Source organism: Salvelinus namaycush, unplaced genomic scaffold (assembly GCF_016432855.1).
Source record: "Salvelinus namaycush isolate Seneca unplaced genomic scaffold, SaNama_1.0 Scaffold86, whole genome shotgun sequence".
Lineage (NCBI taxonomy): Eukaryota > Metazoa > Chordata > Actinopteri > Salmoniformes > Salmonidae > Salvelinus > Salvelinus namaycush.
Genome location: NW_024061597.1, coordinates 346,129 through 358,299, shown reverse-complemented (window position 1 = coordinate 358,299; position 12,171 = coordinate 346,129). Strand labels below are relative to the sequence as shown.

Genomic DNA, 12,171 nt, shown 5'->3' with positions numbered 1-12,171 from the left:
CAGCTTACCTACACCACACCATGAAATGAACACACCTGACATCAGCTTACCTACACCACACCATGAAATGAACACACCTGACATCAGCTTACCTACACCACACCATGAAATGAACACACCTGACATCAGCTTACCTACACCACACCATGAAATGAACACACCTGACATCAGCTTACCTACACCACACCATGAAATGAACACACCTGACATCAGCTTACCTACAACACACCATGAAATGAACACACCTGACATCAGCTTACCTACAATACACCATGAAATGAACACACCTGACATCAGCTTACCTACACCACACCATGAAATGAACACACCTGACATCAGCTTACCTACACCACACCATTATATGAACACACCTGACATCAGCTTACCTACACCACACCATGAAATGAACACACCTGACATCAGCTTACCTACAACACACCATGAAATGAACACACCTGACATCAGCTTACCTACAATACACCATGAAATGAACACACCTGACATCAGCTTACCTACAATACACCATGAAATGAACACACCTGACATCAGCTTACCTACACCACACCATTATATGAACACACCTGACATCAGCTTACCTACACCACACCATGAAATGAACACACCTGACATCAGCTTACCTACATCACACCATGATATGAACACACCTGACATCATAGACCATGGACAGTCAGATCTCTAGGGCTGTCCCCCCTCCCTCCCAAAATAAATCTTGGTCGACCGAGAGTTGTGTCTAAAGCAAAAACATTTCGCCAGACCAATCCATTTTAAAACGTTAATTTTTCCACCCTGTGTTTGAATAAAATCAACTATTTGCACTGAGCTTGTCGGACGCTTTAAGCACACGGTTTGATTGAATAATTAAGACACCTAAATGACTCAAGATGGTCACGCTGTGTAAAAAAACAAAAAGACAGCGAGTGCCTGTGTGATTGGCGCACATCGTCTCTGTCCTCCCTTCTGCAGTGGAAAGACAGCGAGTGTTTATCCGTTGTCCATAGCGGAAAGACAGCGAGTGTTTATCCGTTGTCCATAGCGGAAAGACAGCGAGTGTTTATCCGTTGTCCATAGCGGAAAGACAGCGAGTGTTTATCCGTTGTCCATAGCGGAAAGACAGCGAGTGTTTATCCGTTGTCCATAGCGGAAAGACAGCGAGTGTTTATCCGTTGTCCATAGCGGAAAGACAGCGAGTGTTTATCCGTTGTCCATAGCGGAAAGACAGCGAGTGTTTATCCGTTGTCCATAGCGGAAAGACAGCGAGTGTTTATCCGTTGTCCATAGCGGAAAGACAGCGAGTGTTTATCCGTTGTCCATAGCGGAAAGACAGCGAGTGTTTATCCGTTGTCCATAGCGGAAAGACAGCGAGTGTTTATCCGTTGTCCATAGCGGAAAGACAGCGAGTGTTTATCCGTTGTCCATAGCGGAAAGACAGCGAGTGTTTATCCGTTGTCCATAGCGGAAAGACAGCGAGTGTTTATCCGTTGTCCATAGCGGAAAGACAGCGAGTGTTTATCCGTTGTCCATAGCGGAAAGACAGCGAGTGTTTATCCGTTGTCCATAGCGGAAAGACAGCGAGTGTTTATCCGTTGTCCATAGCGGAAAGACAGCGAGTGTTTATCCGTTGTCCATAGCGGAAAGACAGCGAGTGTTTATCCGTTGTCCATAGCGGAAAGACAGCGAGTGTTTATCCGTTGTCCATAGCGGAAAGACAGCGAGTGTTTATCCGTTGTCCATAGCGGAAAGACAGCGAGTGTTTATCCGTTGTCCATAGCGGAAAGACAGCGAGTGTTTATCCGTTGTCCATAGCGGAAAGACAGCGAGTGTTTATCCGTTGTCCATAGCGGAAAGACAGCGAGTGTTTATCCGTTGTCCATAGCGGAAAGACAGCGAGTGTTTATCCGTTGTCCATAGCGGAAAGACAGCGAGTGTTTATCCGTTGTCCATAGCGGAAAGACAGCGAGTGTTTATCCGTTGCCCATAGCGGAAAGACAGCGAGTGTTTATCCGTTGTCCATAGCGGAAAGACAGCGAGTGTTTATCCGTTGCCCATAGCGGAAAGACAGCGAGTGTTTATCAGTTGTCCATAGCGGAAAGACAGCGAGTGTTTATCCGTTGTCCATAGCGGAAAGACAGCGAGTGTTTATCCGTTGTCCATAGCGGAAAGACAGCGAGTGTTTATCCGTTGTCCATAGCGGAAAGACAGCGAGTGTTTATCCGTTGTCCATAGCGGAAAGACAGCGAGTGTTTATCCGTTGCCCATAGCGGAAAGACAGCGAGTGTTTATCCGTTGTCCATAGCGGAAAGACAGCGAGTGTTTATCCGTTGCCCATAGCGGAAAGACAGCGAGTGTTTATCAGTTGTCCATAGCGGAAAGACAGCGAGTGTTTATCCGTTGTCCATAGCGGAAAGACAGCGAGTGTTTATCCGTTGTCCATACTGAAGCGCCAACAATTTCAGCCATATTGTTTTTTACTTGTTTCACTGACTGAAAAGTTCTGTTTCCGAAATCCCTCATTTGTTTAGGAAAAACATTCCCTCAATGAACAACATGTGAGCGTCGCACGGATGTGACCAATAAAGACCTATAGCCTATCATCGCATCAATACAGAGGGTTATAACTCTAAACACCGTAACAGCAAAATGGATGCAGGGGACGTGAAAAACAAACTCGAAACAGGCAAATGTTTACTGGTTGCTCAGGAGGGAACGGGGAAGTCAGATGTGTGAAGACATTTGACTTAGTTGTGGAAACTACTGGAGATCCAGACAAAGGAGGGTATAGGAGCAGGCCTCCATGGTGGCTCTACAAGGCTGCTATAAGGAGGCGATCCAGACAAAGGATGTGAAATTTATTGTCAATCAGTGTTGCTTCCTAAGTGGACAGTTTGATTTCACAGAAGTGTGATTGACTTGGAGTTACATTGTGTTGTTTAAGTGTTCCCTTTATTTTTTTGAGCAGTGTATATTGTGTATATATATTGTGTGTATATATTGTGTGTATATATTGTATATATATTGTGTGCGCCAAACAGGTGCTGTCAGATTACAATATTATTTCTGACCATTTGGAACAACGATATTATATATAACCAGAGAGGTTGTTACTACAACAAAATGTCAAGCCTTTATTACAGCACAGCAAAAATAAAAATAGCAGAATTTGTGAAATTGATTTATTCAACATCTTGCACGAGTGAGGATTGGTGCTCACAGAATCAGTAGGCTATTAAACAGACAGGCAACAGAAGTAGATGTACACTACATTACATAGTCAGTAGGCTATTAAACAGACAGGCAACAGAGGCAGGATCTGTCTTGTTTCTGTAGATGTACACTACATTACATAGTCAGTAGGCTATTAAACAGACAGGCAACAGAAGTAGATGTACACTACATTACATAGTCAGTAGGCTATTAAACAGACAGGCAACAGAGGCAGGATCTGTCTTGTTTCTGTAGATGTACACTACATTACATAGTCAGTAGGCTATTAAACAGACAGGCAACAGAGGCAGGATCTGTCCTGTTTCTCTAGATGTACACTACATTACCAACATTAAGTGGACACCTGCTGGTCGAACATCATTCTAAAATCGTGGGCATTAATATGGAGTTGGTCCCCCCCTTTGCTGCTATAACAGCCTCCACTCTTCTGGGAAGGCTTTCCACTAGATGTTGGAACATTGCTGCTATAACAGCCTCCACTCTTCTGGGAAGGCTTTCCATTAGATGTTGGAACATTGCTGCTGTAACAGCCTCCACTCTTCTGGGAAGGCTTTCCACTAGATGTTGGAACATTGCTGCTATAACAGCCTCCACTCTTCTGGGAAGGCTTTCAACTAGATGTTGGAACATTGCTGCTATAACAGCCTCCACTCTTCTGGGAAGGCTTTCCATTAGATGTTGGAACATTGCTGCTGTAACAGCCTCCACTCTTCTGGGAAGGCTTTCCACTAGATGTTGGAACATTGCTGCTATAACAGCCTCCACTCTTCTGGGAAGGCTTTCCACTAGATGCTGGAACATTGCTGCTATAACAGCCTCCACTCTTCTGGGAAGGCTTTCCTCTAGATGTTGGAACATTGCTGCTATAACAGCCTCCACTCTTCTGGGAAGGCTTTCCACTAGATGCTGGAACATTGCTGTTATAACAGCCTCCACTCTTCTGGGAAGGCTTTCTACTAGATGTTGGAACATTGCTGCTATAACAGCCTCCACTCTTCTGGGAAGGCTTTCTACTAGATGTTGGAACATTGCTGTTATAACAGCCTCCACTCTTCTGGGAAGGCTTTCCACTAGATGTTGGAACATTGCTGCTATAATAGCCTCCACTCTTCTGGGAAGGCTTTCCACTAGATGTTGGAACATTGCTGCTATAACAGCCTCCACTCTTCTGGGAAGGCTTTCCATTAGATGTTGGAACATTACTGCTGTAACAGCCTCCACTCTTCTGGGAAGGCTTTCCACTAGATGTTGGAACATTGCTGCTATAACAGCCTCCACTCTTCTGGGAAGGCTTTCAACTAGATGTTGGAACATTGCTGCTATAACAGCCTCCACTCTTCTGGGAAGGCTTTCCATTAGATGTTGGAACATTGCTGCTGTAACAGCCTCCACTCTTCTGGGAAGGCTTTCCACTAGATGTTGGAACATTGCTGCTATAACAGCCTCCACTCTTCTGGGAAGGCTTTCCACTAGATGCTGGAACATTGCTGCTATAACAGCCTCCACTCTTCTGGGAAGGCTTTCCTCTAGATGTTGGAACATTGCTGCTATAACAGCCTCCACTCTTCTGGGAAGGCTTTCCACTAGATGTTGGAACATTGCTGTTATAACAGCCTCCACTCTTCTGGGAAGGCTTTCTACTAGATGTTGGAACATTGCTGCTATAACAGCCTCCACTCTTCTGGGAAGGCTTTCTACTAGATGTTGGAACATTGCTGTTATAACAGCCTCCACTCTTCTGGGAAGGCTTTCCACTAGATGTTGGAACATTGCTGCTATAACAGCCTCCACTCTTCTGGGAAGGCTTTCCACTAGATGTTGGAACATTGCTGCTATAACAGCCTCCACTCTTCTGGGAAGGCTTTCCACTAGATGTTGGCACATTGCTGCTATAACAGCCTCCACTCTTCTGGGAAGGCTTTCCACTAGATGTTGGAACATTGCTGTTATAACAGCCTCCACTCTTCTGGGAAGGCTTTCTACTAGATGTTGGAACATTGCTGCTGTAACAGCCTCTACTCTTCTGGGAAGGCTTTCCACTAGATGTTGGAACATTGCTGCTATAACAGCCTCCACTCTTCTGGGAAGGCTTTCCACTAGATGTTGGAACATTGCTGTTATAACAGCCTCCACTCTTCTGGGAAGGCTTTCTACTAGATGTTGGAACATTGCTGCTGTAACAGCCTCTACTCTTCTGGGAAGGCTTTCCACTAGATGTTGGAACATTGCTGCTATAACAGCCTCCACTCTTCTGGGAAGGCTTTCCACTAGATGTTGGAACATTGCTGCTGGAACAGCCTCCACTCTTCTGGGAAGGCTTTCCACTAGATGTTGGAACATTGCTGCTATAACAGCCTCCACTCTTCTGGGAAGGCTTTCCACTAGATGTTGGAACATTGCTGCTATAACAGCCTCCACTCTTCTGGGAAGGCTTTCCACTAGATGTTGGAACATTGCTGCTATAACAGCCTCCACTCTTCTGGGAAGGCTTTCCACTAGATGCTGGAACATTGCTGCTATAACAGCCTCCACTCTTCTGGGAAGGCTTTCCTCTAGATGTTGGAACATTGCTGCTATAACAGCCTCCACTCTTCTGGGAAGGCTTTCCACTAGATGTTGGAACATTGCTGCTATAACAGCCTCCACTCTTCTGGGAAGGTTTTCCACTAGATGTTGGAACATTGCTGCTATAACAGCCTCCACTCTTCTGGGAAGGCTTTCCACTAGATGTTGGAACATTGCTGCTATAACAGCCTCCACTCTTCTGGGAAGGCTTTCCACTAGATGTTGGAACATTGCTGCTATAACAGCCTCCACTCTTCTGGGAAGGCTTTCCACTAGATGTTGGAACATTGCTGCTGGAACAGCCTCCACTCTTCTGGGAAGGCTTTCCACTAGATGCTGGAACATTGCTGTTCAGCCACAAGTGCATTAGTGAGGTTGGTCACTGATGTTGGGCGCAGTGGGCGTTCCAATTCATCCCAAAGGTGTTCGATGGGGTTGAGGTCGGGGCTCTGTGCAGGGCAGTCAAGTTCTTCCACACCGATCGACACAACATGTCTGTATGGACCTCGTTTTGTGCACGGGGGCATTGTCATGCTGAAACAGGAAAGGGCCTTCACCAAACTGTTGCCACAAAGTTGGAATCACAGAATATTCTATAATGTTATTTTATGCCGTAGCGTTAAGATTTCCGTTCACTGGAACTAAGGGGCTTATCCCGAACCATGAAAAAACAGCCCCAGACCGCTATTCCTCCCCCACCAAACTTTACAGTTGGCACTAGAGGTCGACCGATTATGCTTTTTCAACGCCGATACCGATTATTGGAGGACCAAAAAAAGACGATACCGATTAAATCAGCCGATTTGTATATATATTTGTAATAATGACAATAACAACAATACTGAATGAACACTTATTTTACTTTAATATAATAAATCAATTAAATCAATTTAGTCTCAAATAAATAATGAAACGTTCAATTTGGTTTAAATATTGCAAAAACAGTGTGTTGGAGAAAGTAAAAGTGCAATATGTGTCATGTAAAAAGCTAATGTTTAAGTTCCTTGCTCAGAACATATGAAAGCTGGTGAGTCTTTGATATTCCCAGGTAGGAAGTTTTAGGTTGTAGTTATTATAGGACTATTTCTCTCTATACCATTTATATTTCATATACCTTTGACTATTGGATGTTCTAATAGGTACTTTAGTATTGCCAGCCTAATCTCGGGAGTTGATAGGCTTGAAGTCATAAACAGCACAATGCTGGAAAATGTTGGAAAGTGCTGTTTGAATGAATGCTTACGAGCCTGCTGCTGCCTACCATCGCTCAGTCAGACTGCTCTACCAAATCGTAGACTTATTATATTATAATTAACACACAGAAATACAAGCCTTAGGTCATGAATATGGTCAAATCCGGAAACTATCATTTCGAAAACATAACATTTATTCTTACAGTGAAATACCGAACCGTTCCGTATTTTATCTAACGGGTGGCATCCATAAGTCTAAATATTCCTGTTACATTGCACTACCTTCAATGTCATAAATATGTACAATTCTGGTAAATTAATTACGGTCTTTGTTAGGAAATGGTCTTCACATAGTTCTCAACGAGCCAGGCGGCCCAAACTGTTGCATATACCCTGACTCTGCTTGCACAGAACGCACGATATAAGTGACACAATTTCCCTATTTAAAAGAAATTCATGTTAGCAGGCAATATTAAATAAATACTTGTGTATTGATTTTCAGAAAGGCGTTGATGTTTATGGTTAGGTACATTGGTGCAACGACAGTGCATTTTTCGTGAATGCGCTTGTTAAATCCCCCGTTTGGTGAAGTAGGCTGTGATTCAATGATAAACTAACAGGCACCACATCGATTATATGCAACGCAGGACAAGCTAGATAAACTAGTAATATCAACCACTAGTGATTATGTGAAGATTGACTGTTGTTTATAAGATAAGTGTAATGCTAGCTAGCACCTTACCTCCTTGCTACATTCGCAGAACAGGTAGTCAGCCTGTCACGCAGTCTCCTCGTGGAGTGCAATGTAATCGTCCATAATCGGTGTCCAAAAATGGCGATTACCGATTGTTATGAAAACTTGAAATCAGCCCTAATTAAATCGGCCATTTCGATTAAAATCGGTAGACCTCTAGTGGCACTATGCATTCGGGCACGTAGCCTTCTCCTGGCATCCGCCAAAACCAGACTCGTCCGTCGGACTGCCAGATGGTGAAGCGTGATTCATCACTCCAGAGAACGCATTTCCACTGCTCCAGAGTCCAATGCCGGAAAGCTTTAAACCACTCCAGCCAACGTTTGGCATTGCGCATGGTGATCTTAGACTTGTGTGTGGCTGCACGGCCATGGAAACCCATTTCATGAGCTCCCGATGAACAGTTGTGCTGACATTTGAAAGCTGACATTTAAAAGCGCTTTTCCAGATGACGCAATCTCCATTGCACTCCACACTGCCCTTTCCCACCTGGACAAAAGGAACACCTATATGAGAATGCTGTTCATTAACTACAGCTCAGCGTTCAACACCATAGTGCCCACAAAGCTCATCACTAAGCTAAGGACCCTGGGACTAAACACCTCCCTCTGCAACTGGATCCTGGACTTCCTGACGGGCCGCCCCCAGGTGGTAAGGATAGGTAACACATCTGCCACGCTGACCCTTAACATGGGGACCCCTCAGTGGTGCGTGCTCAGTCCCCTCCTGTACTCGTTGTTCACCCACGACTGAGTGGCCACGCATGACTCCAACACCATCATTAAGTTTGCTGACGACAACAGTGGTAGGCCTGATCACCGACAACAATGACAGCCTATAGGGAGGAGGTCAGAGACCTGGCAGTGTGGTGCCAGGACAACAACCTCTCCCTCAACGTGACAAAGGGAGCTGATCGTGGACTACAGGAAAAGGAGAGCCCAGCCCATCCCCATCGACTGGGCTGTAATGGAGCGGGTTGAGACAGTCAAGTTCCTTGGTGTCCACATCACCAACGACCTATTATGGTCCAAACACACCAAGACAGCCGAGAGCATCCTGACTGGTTGCATCACCGCTTGGTACGGCAACTGCTCGGCATCCAACCATAAGGCGCTACAGAGGATAGTGCGTACAGCCCAGTACACCACAGGGCCCAGCTCTCTGCAATCCAGGAGCTCTATACCAGGCAGTGTCAGAGGATAGTGCGTACAGCCCAGTACACCACAGGGCCCAGCTCTCTGCAATCCAGGAGCTCTATACCAGGCAGTGTCAGAGGATAGTGCGTACAGCCCAGTACACCACAGGGCCCAGCTCTCTGCAATCCAGGAGCTCTATACCAGGCAGTGTCAGAGGATAGTGCGTACAGCCCAGTACACCACAGGGCCCAGCTCTCTGCAATCCAGGAGCTCTATACCAGGCAGTGTCAGAGGATAGTGCGTACAGCCCAGTACACCACAGGGCCCAGCTCTCTGCAATCCAGGAGCTCTATACCAGGCAGTGTCAGAGGATAGTGCGTACAGCCCAGTACACCACAGGGCCCAGCTCTCTGCAATCCAGGAGCTCTATACCAGGCAGTGTCAGAGGATAGTGCGTACAGCCCAGTACACCACAGGGCCCAGCTCTCTGCAATCCAGGAGCTCTATACCAGGCAGTGTCAGAGGATAGTGCGTACAGCCCAGTACACCACAGGGCCCAGCTCTCTGCAATCCAGGAGCTCTATACCAGGCAGTGTCAGAGGATAGTGCGTACAGCCCAGTACACCACAGGGCCCAGCTCTCTGCAATCCAGGAGCTCTATACCAGGCAGTGTCAGAGGATAGTGCGTACAGCCCAGTACACCACAGGGCCCAGCTCTCTGCAATCCAGGAGCTCTATACCAGGCAGTGTCAGAGGATAGTGCGTACAGCCCAGTACACCCAGGGCCCAGCTCTCTGCAATAGACAAGTACTGCATATTGTTTTCATTTGAACTAATTGTTTTCATTTGAGTAATGCTAGTACAGAGATGTGATACCCACCTGTTCAGTGTTATTAAAGCACAGAGCTGAAACCTTATTGTGGACTTTAACTCCCATCACTGCTGACCTCTATAGAACAGTCATCAATATGTACCTGTGGCTTTAATACCGGAATAAAGAGGAGTTTATTGAAGTTAGTTCAGTTTGTGGTCCATGATCTGCTGGAGAAAAGTCTGGAACATTTTACACATTGTCTAATGACAGCTGATCCCCTAATCTGTCCAGGAAACCAGCCCAGAGGGAACACATTGAGGTGATTTAAGAGTGAATTTATTTAAGACATGACAGAACTGGTCATTTGCATAACGATAATGCAGCAGTCAATGGTACAAAATGTTTTTCTGTAAAAATAATTTATTCCAAGCCCAGCCATCCTGTCTTAGTGCAAACACTGATAATAAAGATAGGCACATGAGTCACAGACAAGGAAGTGGTCTCATTCTCCATAAAGCCTCTGATCAGTTTTGCCTTATAGACAGATCCTAGACCTGCCCTGGGGTTCTAGTCGAACCGTATCGCTGACATTTAAAGGCAATGTCCCTGTGTTAGTGAAGACTGCAAACGCAGCATTTGTCAAGACGATCCCACCATATAACACTTCAGCGATCACTTAAACACTAGTCACCATCAGACACTGTCTAGTTCAATACCCAGCCACCTCCACAGCATCAGCCCCTGTTGGTTTTCTAGAAATATTAGACCTCTTGATTCACTGCTGGGAAGTATAGAAAGGGTGGTTTCAGGTTAAATTCTCATTCATTTTCTACTAATCATTAATGCTTGACCATTCTTCAATTGCAAGTGCTATAATGTGATTTTGAAACTACAAATTAAATACATGGCTTATGCTTCAACAAAAACCAGTTGTCAGGTGTGATTGTGTTGAGGCTATGAGCATGTCTACAGTTAATTGTCATAATACATTCACTGAAAAATAATCTTAACAGAATTGAAAATATATACAACCTTACAAATGATCAGTTCTGTAAATGTGATTATAAAAAGCAACCTCGGGCTAGCTTCATTTTCTATTAACATGGTGCTGTTTGTTTCAAGTGTTGCATCTCAGCAGGATGATGTCATCAGGAGGCTAGAACCCCTTGGTGGATGATGTCAGAGCCATAGGCCCCGCCCCTCAGCTGGTGGGCGTGGCATGCCTTCATGTCCAACCCACTGGGCGGAGTTTCAGAGTTAGCAGAGGAGTAGCCATCGCTCTCTGTACGGAGTCGTCTCCTGGGGTACGACGGCTCACTGTGCAGTGGTCTGCGCTGTGGGGAACGAGGTCTGCGCTGTGGGGAACGAGGTCTGCGCTGTGGGGGGTTGGGAGGTCTGTGCTGTGGGGGGTTAGGAGGTCTGTGCTGTGGGGGGTTAGGAGGTCTGCGCTGTGGGGGGTTGGGAGGTCTGTGCTGTGGGGGGTTGGGGTTTGATGGCTCCTCCTTTGGCCTCTCACTCCTCTTTGGGATTCTGAACTTACCCCAGTTCTTAAGATGGCTGCCACCAGGCCCACTGGCCAGCCAGCTGTTGTGTTTGGTTGTCATGGATACAGTGGTGTCTCTGGGGTCTGATTGGCTGTCTGTTCCGCTGAGCCTCACCTTCCTCTCCTTCACTTCAGTCACATGATCACTAACCCTAACCCTCGTTAACCTGACCCTAGCCTCAGTCACATTATGAACCTTGATCCTAGTTAACCTAACCCTAGCTTCACTCATTCTATTGGCTGGTTTAGCATCAGTCATATCACTGAGCCTACTGGCCTTTGACCCCAGTCTGGTTTTGGCTTTGATTGGAGAGCTTTCCTTGAGTCCTCTCCTCCCCTCTGTTCCATGGTCCTCCTCTCCTGTCTTCTCGTCCATTCCCTGGTCCGTCTCTCCTCTCCTCTTTCTCCTCTCCGTTATCTGGTCCTCCTCCGATCCCTGGTCCTCTCCTCTCCTCCTCCTGCTGCTCTTCTGTTGCTGCTCAGATTCTGGGGCCTCCTTCCTCAGGCTCTTCCTACCCTCTATTCTGGGTCTGCCGCTCTCTCTACTTTCTGTCTTCAGTTTGCTGGAGTTGTTGCCTGTCTGTCCTCTGGTATGATTGTCTGTCTGTCCTCTGACGTGTCTACCCCCCTCAGTCAGACTGTGTAGTAGATGTAGGCCTCCTCTCCGGTGCCCTCCCCTCCCTCGGTCTCTCCTCTGGGTCTTCAGGCCGCTGTACCCCAACACCGCCACTGGAGCCGAAACCACACTGAGACGGACGCTGTGGTTCAGACACCCTGATGAAGACAACACAGGTTCAACACAGGTTCAACTGGACATTACACTGCTCTGCCTAAAGAGGGAAATCTTCCACATTTAAACATCAGGAACATTAATATCCAACAAGGACACAGTAAACATGTCATCCCCATGAATGATGCAACAC

General features: G+C 46.3%; 1 protein-coding gene across 3 annotated transcripts in view; it reads right to left on the bottom strand.

The window, feature by feature from the left end:
- Positions 1 to 10,019: 10,019 nt before the first annotated feature.
- Positions 10,020 to 12,171, bottom strand: part of LOC120043079 (protein Jade-1-like) — an 89,024-nt gene continuing 86,872 nt past the window's right edge. For all 3 annotated transcript variants that reach the window (XM_038987803.1, XM_038987802.1, XM_038987804.1), the window contains exon 11: positions 10,020 to 12,022. In XM_038987803.1, coding sequence (XP_038843731.1) covers positions 10,854 to 12,022 — 1,169 coding nt within the window. In that variant the 3' untranslated portion in view covers positions 10,020 to 10,853. The remainder of the gene's footprint in view (positions 12,023 to 12,171) is intronic.